Source organism: Brachyhypopomus gauderio, unplaced genomic scaffold (genome assembly GCF_052324685.1).
Source record: "Brachyhypopomus gauderio isolate BG-103 unplaced genomic scaffold, BGAUD_0.2 sc67, whole genome shotgun sequence".
Classification (NCBI taxonomy): Eukaryota; Metazoa; Chordata; class Actinopteri; order Gymnotiformes; family Hypopomidae; genus Brachyhypopomus; species Brachyhypopomus gauderio.
Window position 1 is genome coordinate 752,159 of NW_027506888.1, and position 16,685 is coordinate 768,843.

Here is a 16,685-nt window from a genome sequence, read left to right on the forward strand (position 1 = left end):
TGACGGGGGGCGAACGTAATTTGTTGACGTAATTTTTAAATTCATTAAAGGGCCGAATCTAGCCCTGGTTCACGCTGTTCCGCAGACAAACATGCATTAAAACGACAGGCTTAAACAGGTTCATTTCTTCCAATTGCTTGCGCCCCACCTGCAATACCCATGTATGCCCCACACTTTGAGAAACGCTGCTTTAAAGTAACAACGTTCGACTACAACCGAGTCTGCGCTTTCAACGAGAGACCGTATACAGTCTCTGCGTCCAACACGGACGACTGTCCCTTTAACACGACGTCACGGGGGACGTGGACATGCGGAAGAGCGGGTGAACGAAATTATCTGTGTCCGATAGAAAGGAGGTCGTGTGAGAAAGTGGTACAGTTGTTCGGAGTCAAGGGTGGATACGTCGGGCAGAGAGGCCGTCCCTGCGCCCCTGCTAGCAATTGGCTGATCCTGAACTTTGTGACTTTTCTGCTTGTTTCTTGTCATGCGTGCTGATTAGAGGACGGAGACAGGCGGGATGTTTAGTACGCACGCCAGAATCACAAGAATCGTAGTAGTTCCCGCGGCCCGTCCAGTCGGACAGATCTGAAGATTGACGTTCTTGTCTGTAGTGCATAAAGCACAAGTTAAGAAATAAATATGACGGAGAAGCGGATGTCGCGCTGGTATTTCGGTGGACTAGCCTCATGCGGAGCCGCCTGCTGCACGCACCCGCTGGACCTGGTGAAGGTAAGAGGGTTGGAGGGCCACATTATGGCCTGTGATATTTAGCTGCGTGAGAAATATGAATCAAGGCAGTTGGGCCGATTTTGTGCCAGCTATTATTATATATGGACGGGTACCTGCAAATGCACGTGCTTTAACTGTATTTATAATGAATCCGCAACTATCAAGTTGGAAAGAAGACCACCTCGAAACCCCACCGAGGGAGCTTCGTGTTTTTTCATGTAATTTCTCAGCGTAGCTTCTCGGTTTACAGAGAAAGTGAGAAAGTGCATTGACGTCACTCCTGTTCACTATCAGTACAACCGGAAGTACGTCACAGTACCGTGTGTGCCTGGACAGCACAGTACAGTACAGCAGTGCTGGTCCTACCCGGCGCGCAAACCACTGGGACGGTACAGTACGACCTTAAGTATGGTACTGCATACTGTATACTACATTCACTGCATGTGGGCTAAATGTCATGTTAAGCAGAAGTTGACTGAGTATCTTCACAGCATTCTCAGCTGCGATTTAAATGCACTGCACCTGAAGAGCAGGGTATCCAAAAGCAGCCGGCACCTTTGTTTCCTAGCTAGGCCAGTACCCGAGATACTCCACCTCCCCCGAGGCCACCTTTATGTGCCACTTATAATTGGAACAAAAGTCACATGCCAGCAAACGGTGTAGGCTTACCTGCTTATAATACATTCTTCTTGAAAATGGCACTCCAACCACAAACTACTGCACATTTACCACATACTTTATTTGAAGAGACATAGATAATAAATATGATAATGGAGAATAAATCTGCTACACTGCTATTATAGTGCTTTAAGCTATGTAAGGGATAGTCCTATTGTTAACTTTTACTTCTGTGCAAGTTAAATTCAAGTTCACTGGGTCTGCTTACACGTGTGTGTGTGAGTATGTGTATGTGTGTGAGTATGTGTATGTGTGTGAGTATGTGTATGTGTGTGAGTATGTGTGTGAGAGTATGTGTGCGTGTGGTAGTTAGTGTGTCTGAATTCATGATCTGTGTGTGATATAAACACCCTCTAGGTTTGTACCAGCTATTCTGTATATGTGTGTGTGTGTGCGTGTGCAAATGCATTTGTGTGAAATAGCATTTGAAATGTCCTACTGTGTAATGGAGAGAGATCACCCTAGTTCCCTGAACTAAGTGTTGTGTTTTAACCTTGGTGTGTATTGCTTCACTGTGTCCCTGTTCCTCAGGTGCACACAGCACGTGTGTGAGTCCTTCAGTCTGAGCTTCAGTCTATGGCCTTGTTGGTTGTTGAATGTCACTTATCTTCTTAGGTACAGGACAGAGGGAAGGGCAGGACATACAACACATATTCTCTCTCTCTCTCTCTCTCTCTCTCTCTCTCTCTCTCTCTCCTGCACACCCTCGTTCATGCAGGTTCACACTCGTCCCTGCTCTAACTGGGGATGTTGATCCACAGCAGGCCTGTCAGGCTGTGGCCTGAGTGTCTGCCCTCTGGAGGCTGTGGCTGTGACACACTCACCCTCGTAGGCACAAGAGGGCATCTGTGTCTGTGTGTGTGTGTGTGTGTGTGTGTGTGTGTGTGTGTGTGTGTGTGTGTGTGTGTGTGTGTGTGCACCCGTGCGCGTCTGTGCCCACTACATCACAGGACTGTGGACTTTGGAGCTAGTTGTTTTTGCTAAGTTTGTGTCGGGTAGAACAGTTAAATGAAGTAGTAATACACACCGCAAACATGGCCTTTGTACTGTTCAGAGGACGGATTGATAGGATTGTGAAAAAAGACTGACTGGGTTGGGGAATTAAGGTCAAAAGTGGAGTCAAGTGTGTAACTGGTCTAATATTGTATCATGCACGTTTATGAACAAGAATCAAGTGTTTCCTTTTTATTACTGTTCCCAGTATAGATGGAGTAGGAGTGCTTGTGAACAGTATCTTCATCTAGATCATGTTCTCACCTCCTTGGCTATTCATCATTACTCAATTACTTCATATCAGTCCAGATGGGAAGTTCCACTTAGGGGATGGTTGCCTTTGCTTCTACAGCTCACCCACGTGTAGCAGGGGAGGAGTTCACAGGCCTAGTATAGAGCAGGTGGTTGTGCTATAGCTGTACTAGAGCAATGGGAGAAGTGCCTTCTGGTTTTCTCTCTCTCTGTTACTCCTACCAAAAAACAAAACAAAGAAGAGTTGTGTGGTTGTGTTGTGGTAGGTGTATTCAGCTCATATGTGTGCATGGGTGTTTGTGCCAGTGCTGTGTTTGGTGTCGGATCTACAGGAAAAGCGGTTTCTCTTCTGTACACCTCTCGTGCTAGAGCACAGCACACACACCACCAACCACCACCACTACCAACCACAACCAGCCCACATGCCCTCTACAGGGATCATTCATATCATTCAGGGTTCACAACGTACTTTTGACACAGTTGGTGTGCATGCCCCCACATACCTGTGTGTGTGTGTGTGTGTCTGTGTGTTGTGTGTGCTGTGCTCAAGGGTGGATAAGGAGAAGTCTGGGCTAAATTAGGAAAGTGCTAATTCTACCTGATCATATATGAGAAGCAATTCTGTATGGGCGTTCGCTCACACACATCAGACATGCTGATGAATTGCCTCGTATGCTAATGACTGCCGTCCATCTACTGAAAGTTTGCCTTCACAAGAGTCTTATAATTGTAGAGATTCCCTGAGGCCCATATGTCTTTATTCACATCATAGTCAGGCAAGAAATAGTGTGAAGGATAGAGAGTGAATGAGGGACAGGGCCAATGACAGGGCCAGTGACCGAGTGGAAAAGGATTCATGTCGCCTGTGGATATACAGTTATATATGACTTTCTTCATGCAAGAACAATGTGTTCTGTTTAAGGTGACACCGGTTATGCATGCTTGCAAGCGAATATGCGTGTGTGCATGCTTGCGTGTGTGCATGCCAGCATGAGTTTACATGCAGTTGGCACTTCCCTAAGCTGCTCCCTAGATCAGCTAGTGTCCAGTCCAACATGAATAAACCCACCAAGCTTTCAAAGAAAAGGGATGTGATATTTTATACTAGTTTGGTATACTGTTGTTGTGAAACAATGATTGTTAAATATTAACTCGTAAGTTAGCTAGCCAACTACTTTTCTTTTAAAATTCGTTAGATATCTTGCCAGTTAATTGTGTTCCATTTGACTCTGAGCAAACACACCAGATAAAATGTTGGCAATGTTGGCAAATTTGGAACACATTGGCTCATAAAACTACACTAGACAAATCAAAGTACCAGTGGTATTCAGTTTGAAAGGTCAAAGCATTTCATTGTCCATACTAACTAACTGCCACTGGGACCATTGAGCTTCTCCTTCAACTGTAATGTCCTTCTCTTTCTCTACTGCAGTATTGTGAATGTAGCTCTCAAATGCACATTGAAGTTCTTTTTGTTTACTTCTGTCTGATATTTTAGAAGTATTATTGTTATTTTATGACTTATCTCTCTCGGATGTGTTTGAACAACCTAACCCTAACATCATATCGATTAATATGATAGGAGAGACAGCCTGACAGGAGTAGCAACAGTAACCAAAGGGGTGCGGGACTTTGCAACGACTCAATCGTGTGTTTGTGTGGGGAAAGGAGTGTTTATCTATAAAGGCCACTATTTATGTATATTCACCATAGTAATGATCAAGGATGGTGATGTTGCAGGTGCACCTTCAGACACAGCAGGAGGTGAAGATGAAGATGGTCGGCATGGCGATGCACGTGGTGAAGAACGACGGGGTTCTGGCACTGTACAATGGCCTCAGCGCCTCTCTCCTCAGACAGGTGTGTGTGTGTGTGTGTAACAGCACTGACCTCCTTTCTGATAAAGGATATCTCTGTTGTCAGGATTAATACAGTTGGTATGATACCATTAATCTCACAGACACACAGAGGACAGTTGGGCTATTTCCTGTTATCAGTTACCCAGTTTTAAAGACGATATGGATGGGGACGGTGACCTCACATCTACTCCTAGGGAGGGTTGGGCGGTTCTTCTGGTTCCGCTCCAGTTCTGGATGCTTCCGTCATGTGTTGCTCATTAGAGCAAAACGACGAGCCTTGTGTCGAGATGTTTAGCGTGTCTCTGTCTCTGCAGATGTCCTACTCTTTGACCAGGTTTGCCATCTACGAGACAGTTCGAGACATGCTGGGCAGCCAAGGCCCTATGCCCTTCTACCAGAAAGTACTGCTGGGAGCCTTCGGAGGTATCGACACACTCACGTGCGCGTGCATGCAGGCCTAATCAACACAACAAGCCTGTCACAGACGGTTCATATGGTTTCCCCTTCCTTATAGGCTTTACTGGTGGATTCATTGGGACACCAGCAGACATGGTTAATGTCAGGTATGCTATCACACCCACGCACACATTCATAGTGCACATACCCACAATTATACACACCCATCTCTGCCTGCGTGTGTGCGCGCGCATTAGATTGGCAAAGCGGGTGTGCCAGTCTAGTTATGAAAGATCTTGTTTTGCCACTTGTTCTGTTGAGTGTGCTCTTTGGCGTGTGGGTTGTTGAGCATGCTCTTTGGCGTGTGGGTTGTTGAGCGTGCTCTTTGGCGTGTGGGTTGTTGAGCGTGATCTTTGGCGTGTGGGTCGTCCCCAGCCTCTCCCACACTGCCCCGGGCGCTAGGCGGGGTGACTGCTGTGTACTGTGGCTCTGTGCCTCTGCATTCTAATGATGTGAGACTGTTGTTTAGGATGCAGAACGACATGAAGCTTCCCCCAGAACTCAGGAGAAAGTAAGTGTTCGGTAGACCACGCCCCCCAACACTGCAGCCCTGCTGGCTAGACCACGCCCCCCACACTACAGCCACATGGCTGGACCACTGTAGGTGTACCTGGCTTCAGCATAAGGATAAAATGCTGATTATTTGATCATGGTGTGTCGATGTATACGCTGCAGTTCAGTACTAATCCATTGGGCCCCGGATCTGATATGCTTAAAGATTAAAGAAAATGTAAAGCTTTATACAATATCAGTATTGCAAAGATCAGTATTCTGATAATGATTAACAAACAATATATTGTACCGGCCCAAGTTCCCTTTAAAGCTGTTGCGCCTGAATTACCTAATAAATTAAGACTGTAATCATGTTCAGGACCTTCATTGGGCTTGTTTATTTGACAATGCTTAGCTTTGGGAATCTTGTTCTCCTTTAAAAAACCAATGTTTCAATGAGATGTGTTTAATTAACTGACATGTCTTTTCATCAGTTATAAGAATGCATTGGATGGTCTCTTCAGGGTGTGGAGAGAAGGTAAGTGCAGATCAATTCTTTCTGATGGCATCTGCAGCATTTGGTGGAGTGCAGTGGTGTCCTGATGGAGACTCCTCTCTTTTGCAGAGGGGACAAGGAAGCTGTTCTCAGGGGCCACCATGGCGTCCAGTAGGGGAGCCCTGGTCACCGTCGGACAGGTGAGGTCCGAGGAGCAAATCTACACAATTAAATCCTAGTATCAAAAAATCGATACATTTATTTATTTATCGATCAATAATAAATACCCTCTTCTTCACCTCCTTCTCCCAATACCCATCATCCTCTCCCCTCAGTACGCACATAAGATCTTACACACACACACACACACACACAGATCTTGTAAATATATGAATGATTATCTGAGGTTAAAGCAGTTTTGCACACACTTTACTGAGTTTTACAACCTGTCGACTTTTCTTCTGAACTCACACCTTAACTTCTTCCACTGTCTCCAGCTGGCGTGTTACGACCAGGCAAAGCAGCTCGTCCTGAGCACAGGAGTCATGGGAGACAACATTTTAACTCACTTCCTCTCCAGCTTCATTGCTGTGAGTGTCCTCTTTTAAGATTAAGAAAATACCCCGAGGTGGAGTTTGCAGATCTTGACTGCCACTGCTTCCGTTAAAGGGAGATACCCGTCGCTGCAGAAGCAAAAGTCCAGGGGGAGGAGCTCTGGACATTTGATTCTGCAGCGATGGGTACTTGGTTAAAGGGCAGAATAAAATACACAGGAAATGTCTCCCTCTAATGGTGTTGAGTGTTATGACTTTTGCTCTTTGTGTCTGTAGGGAGGATGTGCTACGTTTCTCTGTCAGCCGCTGGATGTCCTGAAGACAAGACTGATGAATTCTAAAGGAGAATACAGAGTGAGTGTTCTTTGCCCATCTCTCTCTCTCTCTCTCTCTCTCTCTCTCTCTCTCTCTCTCTCTCATCCTTTCTCCCATTGCATCTTCTGCCCTTCCATGCAGTCTTAATTACCTTTGTAATTACTGAGATAGTAACTGTCTAATAGCAATCGCTCTTCTAAATTCAGTGGTACCTTGAAATACAAGTTGAGATATAACCAAGCTTGTAAGTCAGTCAACTTGTATATCAAACTGATTTCTCCTATTTAAAATAACTTAAATATATTTAATCCAGTACAGCCCTATGAAACCTCCCCAAATCATCCTAAATGATGATGCATGTTCTAGTTAAAAATGCAAAAATTATGTAAGAACGTATACAGCACACGAGATTTGACGTGGTTCTGCGCCTAACAAGATGCTGGTGTTGTGCTGCCGATACTGGATCTGTGCGCCAGTGCGCCAACTAGCAACAGCTTCTCGAATCACGACTTGTATCTAGGAATTTCGCTCGAACAAAAATACAGAGCGAGTGGCAGCTTGTGTCTTAAAATTCGTATGTTGGTCTGCACGTGTCTCAAGAAACCACTGTATAAGGAATTTGTTTCTGAGCAGTCATGCCCAGGTTTTTGTCCTTTTCTGAAATTGTGTGTGTGTGTGTGTGTGTGTAGGGAGTACTGCACTGTCTGACAGAAACAGCAAAACTAGGACCACTGGCCTTCTATAAGGTTTAAACACAAACCCCATAAATATAAAAATATTTCTTCTTTCTTCTTATTATTGTTTTGTGAACCTGTAAATGTGCTTTATTTTCTGTTGTATCACAGTATTTACTTCCAACAGAGAACCGACACTAACTATCCAATCGTATCATTCCAGGGTTTAGTTCCAGCAGGGATCCGATTGGTTCCTCACACCATTCTGACCTTCCTGTTTCTAGAACAGCTGAGGAAGCACTTTGGCATCAGAGTGGTCAGTTGATAGAATAACTTGTGAACTTTGAAGCCACTCACCCTCTGATCCCGCCTACACCTCTGAAGCTGCCCTGGTCATCATGGTGACGATCTCATTCCACCTGCAAGTTGCACGTTTGACCAAACTGGAACCCTGGAAGATGTACCTCGTTTCACTCACCACTACGCGCGTCAGGCCTTAGTCCTTCTTCGATGATTTTCATTCCCATCAAATGTGCAACTGTCCTCACAACACAAGTAAAGTGAAACTGTGAAGTGGCCAAGTCTTCCCATCACATTTTGTGACATTTCTATCTTACTTCAGTCTTTAGAGGACTTTTCCTTCTTCTAATACTGCTCTCTCTAGCAAGAACACACACCTACATGTCCCTCAACACTCCACACCTATACATGGTCCCCTGTTCCTGCCAAAAACATACAAACTAGCTGAAATGTACTGTGTAGAGAGGAAATGTAGTGTAGAAGTGGACATTGGGGACCAGGACTCATACTGGATTGAAACATTGAAGCAACAGATTGAATACGTCAGTATATAGAGCTTCAATTATATGTAGGATATAAACTATAGATTATACTGACTTACTTGGATAGTAAGGAAAAGCCATTTACAGAGGAGTGGCTGAATTGCTGGATTAAATCATTTGACATATTGAGCTTTTTTGCGGGAGAGTTGTGCATATTTATCAGATACTGGTCAGGTTTGGGGTCAGTTCAATTTCAATTCCAGCTGATTAAGGTAATTATGTAACTGTGATTTCTTATTTTAGATTGAAGAATGCAGTCTGTGTCCAGTTGGTCCCCCACAGTGGGGGGATTCAATTCCTGCACTGATTTTGTTGAAACAGAACAGATCCCATCTGTTGTCATGGTGCTGTGTGCTGCAACTGGACACTACACCTGACAACCGGCTCCTTTTATTATACATCTATCTGTTTAATCTGATTCCTGGAATATCTTAATATTGCATATTTCTTCACTCTGCTGTAATTGAGTTGTATTTGTGCAGTCTGTGAAAGAAACTGAGTTCAAGCCAGATAAAATGGTTTTAGGCCATATGATTATGAAAATATAAAATGTGTAGGCAGTCCTATAGAGGGCGCCATGGTACGCCAGAGTGTGCTACACCATACTGTCTTAGGAAGAACATGCTGGGATTTGTAGTTTTATCATTTTATTCAACAAAATTGCAGACCAGGGGTAATAATATTTAAAATTAATATCAATGTTAGCTTTTAGCTAATAGCAATAGCTAAAACTAATATTAGCTTTTATTAGTTAAAATTGTGTATTTTAAGTGTAAATTAACATGTGCCCTAATGAGACTTTTAATCTAATAGTTATCTAATATCTAATAATGATTATTGTAGATTTAAAAAATGAAACCAATAAAGTGAAACAATACGTGTGTGTGTGTGTGTACACTGGTGAATTTCAGGTATGTTACATTCACTACCTCTCGTGTGTGTGTGTGTGTGTGTGTACACACACACACACACGAGAGGTAGTGAATGTAACATACCTGAAATTCACCAGTAATATGCAGTTGTGTATAACTGGTTTGCCAGTGCTAACTCTGATAGTGAAGTGTTAATCTACACCTGAAAGCAATTTATTGCCATATGTATGTAATTGAATCACCTGTCCCCAAGGCTCCTGTGGGGGCTTTTCTTTGTCACCATGAAGAGCTTGATTGACAGCTATACCTGATTCATAATCTGTGGTCAGCTCAAGGTCTTTCTTGTGTGTGTGTGTGTGTGTGTGCATGTGCGCGCATGTTGCAAATGTAGCCATGGTGAGTGAAGCTCTTTGTGATTGGAGGGATTTGGAGGGGGGGTTGTTGTGGTCTGGTACACTACTGCTTGTGAGTCAGTTCCTCACGATGAAGAACTCTGCACACTTAGCATGACCACTAGAACAGGTCTGTGGGGGCAGACCTATGGAAATTATTTTTCACTGTCCAGTCTGCAAACTCTGTTTTTGAAAATTAAAGACTAATATATGAAAAATGGCCATTTAGTCAATTGCAATTATCTGAAATGAAAAATGTTTAAACTTTCCATGCAATGAATATGAACATACATGGTTTGTATATTAAAATTCACAATCATCTGAAATCTAGTGCTGCTACCAGTGTGGGCTGCTAGTTTCAATATCAGTAATATTTGCTTTTATAATGGCGACCACAATAGTTTAAATGTTTTTTAATGAATGGAGTTCTATTTGTACAGCAAGATCCCCAAGGTCACTTTGCAATTTACACAGGAAATGTTTACAGCCAATCACCAGTGAGAAGCAGTAGCGTATCACACACTGCGTCCTCTCCACCAGAAGTCTCCACCCCCTGATGGACAACCGGGGGGGAGGAAGAGGAGATAGGATCATCCACTGGACATAGAGACATGGAGGGGAGAGAAGACAACACCCAGGACAGAGCAACATCCAACACTGGACATGCAGAAACACAATCACACATAATCAGACAACTGTCCATTAGACATGCAGACACCCATTCACACAGACGCAGCAGGAGAATTGGCCTGTTTACCTAACCTCCATGTTTTTGACTGTGGGAGGAAACCCACGTGGAGAAACTCCTCCTAGATAAGAATGTGAGCCGTAAGAACTGAGAAGTGAACGTGCTCACCACCAACACACCACGCAGCTGAGCTGTACTGTGTATTTTGGTCTGATGTAAGATAATGCTATAGATTGTTGTTCTATTCACTTACGGTAGTAGAATAGAATAGATTTTGGCATCATTTATGCATACATACTGATGTTCAGGTGAACTGACTGAAGGAGTCGGTGGATTAATGACCATGAATTTTCTGAAAGAGTTGGTGGATTAATGACCAGGTATTTTTTTGCCAAGGTGATGGTCATTTGTATGTATATGCATGTGCACAAGCTAGTGTGTGTTCATTTCTTCAGTGTGGCCACACGGGGATGCTATTTACTTGCTACAGAAGCATGCTTGTGCCTTAAAAAGTTTGTTAGTCCAAGTAACCCTAAACATTTTACAATGCAATAAGATCTTTTCCCCTTCACTGAATGCATTTCATTCATAACTTCCTTTATCTCTCTGTGCCCAAGGCCACTATCTGGGAGTCCTTCTCTGAAGTTGTGAGTTGACACCAACAGGTAAATCATAAGCTCAAGGTCCTGGGCATCCAAAGAACATCACTCAGTCACACTCGAGCAGTCTCAACTGTTTCACCTCCCAACCCCACCACGCACACACACACTGGAACTGACCTGTCTGACCCTCTGTCCCCTCTGTCCCTCAACCAACACCGTTAACATGTGTTTGCCTCCCTGTTGCCAATGGCAGCCATATGGTAGCAGTAGAGGACAATTGTGAAGCATCACAGAAGTCAGTTCTTAACTCTGTGCATGTGGAGCAGTGGGGGAGTGTTGGTTAGTTGCCCCATTCGTGGGGGGTGGGGTGGGATGGAGGTGGTGGAGATGGGTAACTGTTATTAATGCATGAAGAGCAATAAACCCAGCTCTGGTGGATGGAGCTTGAAAGCATAGGAAATAAAACAGGACTCAGCTTCAGTTTTCAGACACAAGAGTGAGTGTTAGCTGTAAATATCTGATTCTAGTACATTAATCGTCAGCCTTGATCTAAACCTGTCTGATCTACACAGTCTGAAGTATATAAATTTGTACCATAAATTATTTTTGCATGAGTAGGTGTGCGCACGTGTGCATGTTTCCCAGAGAGGAAACAGTCGGTTGAACAGTTTGTTGAAGTCAGTTGATCAGATGCTCAGATCAAATTGATTATATTGAATGTAATTTTGGACAAACTGTGGCATCAGAAATGCAGCATGGATGAGATTGTGATTTTGAGTCATGTCTGGTACAAGCAATGGAATGAAACTGCACTGTGTTTATGATTTGGAAAGTAATCATTTAACACAATTTTAATCAAATGTGATTATATACTGACTGTGCCTAAGTGGTTATCTCTACAATGCGTGCATGCACACGCCTGATGGGTTTCTACCATACCAAATGTGCTTATCCATCTCCCATATGGAAATAAGAGTACATTTGTGCACCATGCTAATTAGTCTATTCTGTGGAATAGGAGGCCAATGCTTTGATGGCTATTCACATAAATAACAAGGTTCTACCACCTCCCTGCTTAATTAACACATGCAAATTGCAAGTGCAATTAACATACATTTTCCATACAAACTAAAACACAATGCAAAAATAAACAGACATACAGAACATGAATCTACAGCTATCAAACCACTGTAATGAAGCCCTTTCAGCTTGACTGTAAGAATGATGGTTAAATCAGTGCTTGATCATTCACAATCAGACTCAGTGGATCCTGCACCATGGACTCTGTGTGGCCCAACTCATTGCTGAGGTTCTGAATATCACACTATAACGCCTGTTTCTTAGGACCCCACCTGTACCATAGGACCCCACTATACGGCTCCTATACCACAACTGTACCGTAGGACCACACCATACGATTCCTGCACCATTGTAGCCCACTGTACCACATATGTACCTTAGGACCACACCATATCATGCTTGTACAACACCTGTACCACAGGACCCCACCATACCACACCTCTACTTTAGAATCCAACTGTAGCACGACTGTACCATATTAATCCATCCAACAGTGTACCATTGTCCTGCAGATCCGGTAGTCTACTAAGCACTGCATCATGCCAGACACAAGTGGAAAAGTCTCTAAAAATTGGCTTTACACGTCCTCGATCAAGTGATCCTTGTATTCTTGCACTTTCTCAGATGAGCAAAATGTCATTTTAATGAGACATGTGTCCTCTCTGTAGTGTTGCCATAGTGTTACAATGGCACAGTGCTGAAGTGCTGAATGACACACGAGTCCACACAAGTGCGTCAGCTCTCAGGAACCAAGAGTGCAGTGAATCACTCACATTCTCATGGCTCTCTTTAAGCAGCGTTTCAAGGATATGAAGGAAGGTATTATCTTTTATCACAAAAGGCCCCCTGCAGAAGACTGCACTGCCCATGAATGGTGCGGTTAAGTAACAACAACATAGAATGTTCACAAGGAGAATTTGGGTAAAATCTGAGTAGATTGTGTGGCCAAAATAATCCAGACTAAGGAAGGTCTGCTAGAGCTGGAGTCAGAGTGGAGGAGCTTCCAGAAGAGATTAAGGCACATGACACTGTCATAGTCAAGCTTTCGAATTCATTGCATCATCACCACGCACAGCCTGGTTCCTACACCATTTTCACTTTGTACACACTTGTACAAAAATTGTATACGTGTATTTATACACGGTCTACTTCTGCATTAGCTTCTGAATGTGACATTTATATGCACATTTGTGCATTTAAAAATTCAAAAGGACAAGAAACAAATATTCATAAGTCAATCATACGTATGCTGTATTGTTATTTTTGAATGAAACTTTTATTGCCAAGATTCCTTTCATTAGACTTTTAATTGTATTATTTTGACAAGATTTGTGTATGTTCAGGCTCGCGCGTGTGTACTTCAATTTAAAATGACATTGACGTCCATTTTTGCTGGTCTGCTTGGCATAATTCCATCCTTTGCAGTCTGACGATTGCGCCAAATATCGATATGAAAACAGGCGTTCTTCAATCTTTCTCTAGAGCCTATTAACTCATTTAACGACTTCGATTCAATTCAGAGACCCATTATAACTGTGATGCACTGACATGACAGGTTCGATACCCCCCCCACCGGAAATTCTACAACAGAACACACTTTAATGAGCGTCAAGCGCGCCAAACTTTGTTAGCGATGGCACCCTACCTCAGACAAGTCTCAAGTCTCGAGTCAAGTCCCAAGTCTTAAACTTCAAGTCCTAATCAAGTCACCAGATGTAATTTCAATATTTAACACAATTGATGCAGTTGATTAGTAGTATATTGTCGTGCTCGTCAGTGTTCGAGTGTTGGAGGCGTGAAATGACTCACACAACAATTTGTAATACTCTGGATGGCCAGAATTTACTGAAAAGTTGTACTAACAGAATACAAGCATGAAGGGTCAGTGCTCTCTCTCAGTGTAGTGGTAGAGGCTAAACCATCCACACTAAGAGGTAATGAGCACACAACTGAACTCAAGACCTTCCCACTATATTTCCACTACAAGTCTTCCCACTATATTTCCCAACTATCAGCCATATAACAATGTGATTGGCCACTGGTATATGTGCATAGAACATGTGATGAACTATGCTCTATAAGACATTAACCCATGCATTGTCTAGCTAAATGCAATTTCACTATCGTAACAATATTAAGTTAGTCAGACTAACTAACGTTAAGCGTTTGAGTGTTTCGGTTCGCTTGAGTGAGATGTCGTCGCAATTGTCGTCGTCATCCCCCCCCCCCCCCCGTGACTTTCGTTCGTGTACTATTGAATATCAGACCTCTCATGCAGTAATCAGACTCTATTTTATAATATACATAAGCAAAGTATATTCTTCAATAATTAGACTTTCATAAATATTTTATTGTAGTTTATGTCTTAAGCGTATTTGAAGACACATGCACAATTGTTATTTTTATTACTTTAACTCTTTAATTACTTTAATTACGTTTAAGCGAGTATCATTACCTCTGCAGACTGCAGTCAACATTTACTATCAGGCTCAGCTTAGCAGTTCATGACTTTATGCAGCTGACAGTAGAACCTTTATATTAACCTATTTATACCTTTTTATTAAATTCATTATTAAGAGATTAACAGGTTTTCAGATTTAATGTATTAACTCCACTGGTTAATGGAGGTTATTGTTTTTCTTTTTGAAGATAGCCTGCAGATCTACTCCACAGATAATCCGCATTTCCAGCAAACTGCACCAATTCCTAATAAAGAGAAAGCCTGCAGTTCTATAGAACCACCTCATGTGTACTGCCCCTGTGGTCCTCTGTAATGCCTCTATGGTCGTCTGTAATGCCTCTATGGTCCTCTGTAATGCCTCTATGGTCGTCTGCACTGCCCTTATGGTAATCTGAATTTGTCATGAAGAATATGATATGTCCAAGGTAACTGAGTGAATAATTTGCACCTGTGTTTAGGGGGGGAAATGAATAATACAAAATAATCACAGTACATAATCACATAATAATAATCAGATTCATTCAAATGGGGTTGAAGGGAGAAGGGAGTTATCCCCATATAGAAGGGGGGTTATCCCCATATAGAAGGGGGTTTATCCCCATATAGAAGGGAGTTATCCCCATATAGAAGGGGGTTTATCCCCATATAGAAGGGGGTTTATCCCCATATAGAAGGGAGTTATCCCCATATAGAAGGGAGTTTATCCCCATATAGAAGGGGGTTTATCCCCATATAGAAGGGAGTTATCCCCATATAGAAGGGAGTTATCCCCATATAGAAGGGGGTTTATCCCCATATAGAAGGGGGTTTATCCCCATATAGAAGGGGGTTTATCCCCATATAGAAGGGAGTTATCCCCATATAGAAGGGAGTTATCCCCATATAGAAGGGGGTTTATCCCCATATAGAAGGGGGTTTATCCCCATATAGAAGGGGTTTATCCCCATATAGAAGGGGGTTTATCCCCATATAGAAGGGGGTTTATCCCCATATAGAAGGGAGTTATCCCCATATAGAAGGGGGTTTATCCCCATATAGAAGGGGGTTTATCCCCATATAGAAGGGGGTTTATCCCCATATAGAAGGGAGTTATCCCCATATAGAAGGGGGTTTATCCCCATATAGAAGGGAGTTATCCCCATATAGAAGGGAGTTATCCCCATATAGAAGGGGGTTTTTCCCCATATAGAAGGGGGTTTATCCCCATATAGAAGGGAGTTATCCCCATATAGAAGGGAGTTATCCCCATATAGAAGGGGGTTTATCCCCATATAGAAGGGGGTTTATCCCCATATAGAAGGGAGTTATCCCCATATAGAAGGGGGTTTATCCCCATATAGAAGGGGGTTTATCCCCATATAGAAGGGGTTTATCCCCATATAGAAGGGGGTTTATCCCCATATAGAAGGGGGTTTATCCCCATATAGAAGGGAGTTTATCCCCATATAGAAGGGAGTTATCCCCATATAGAAGGGAGTTATCCCCATATAGAAGGGGGTTTATCCCCATATAGAAGGGGGTTTATCCCCATATAGAAGGGGGTTTATCCCCATATAGAAGGGGGTTTATCCCCATATAGAAGGGAGTTTATCCCCATATAGAAGGGAGTTATCCCCATATAGAAGGGGGTTTATCCCCATATAGAAGGGGGTTTATCCCCATATAGAAGGGGGTTTATCCCCATATAGAAGGGAGTTATCCCCATATAGAAGGGGGTTTATCCCCATATAGAAGGGAGTTATCCCCATATAGAAGGGAGTTATCCCCATATAGAAGGGGGTTTATCCCCATATAGAAGGGGGTTTATCCCCATATAGAAGGGAGTTATCCCCATATAGAAGGGAGTTATCCCCATATAGAAGGGGGTTTATCCCCATATAGAAGGGGGTTTATCCCCATATAGAAGGGGGTTTATCCCCATATAGAAGGGAGTTATCCCCATATAGAAGGGAGTTATCCCCATATAGAAGGGGGTTTATCCCCATATAGAAGGGGGTTTATCCCCATATAGAAGGGGTTTATCCCCATATAGAAGGGGGTTTATCCCCATATAGAAGGGGGTTTATCCCCATATAGAAGGGGGTTTATCCCCATATAGAAGGGAGTTTATCCCCATATAGAAGGGAGTTATCCCCATATAGAAGGGAGTTATCCCCATATAGAAGGGGGTTTATCCCCATATAGAAGGGGGTTTATCCCCATATAGAAGGGGGTTTATCCCCATATAGAAGGGAGTTATCCCCATATAGA

The 16,685-nt window shown here is 43.0% G+C and overlaps 1 protein-coding gene across 1 annotated transcript; it reads left to right on the plus strand.

Annotated features, from left to right (window-relative positions):
• The first annotated feature begins 227 nt into the window (after positions 1 to 227).
• Positions 228 to 9,824, plus strand: slc25a10b (solute carrier family 25 member 10b). Its single transcript, XM_076989370.1, has 11 exons — positions 228 to 729; positions 4,393 to 4,512; positions 4,826 to 4,934; positions 5,026 to 5,074; positions 5,437 to 5,478; positions 5,954 to 5,997; positions 6,085 to 6,155; positions 6,453 to 6,545; positions 6,786 to 6,863; positions 7,514 to 7,570; positions 7,722 to 9,824. Exons 1-11 carry the CDS (start codon positions 640 to 642, stop codon positions 7,821 to 7,823), a joined length of 855 nt encoding a protein of 284 aa, XP_076845485.1. The 5' UTR covers positions 228 to 639; the 3' UTR covers positions 7,824 to 9,824.
• Positions 9,825 to 16,685: the final 6,861 nt, after the last annotated feature.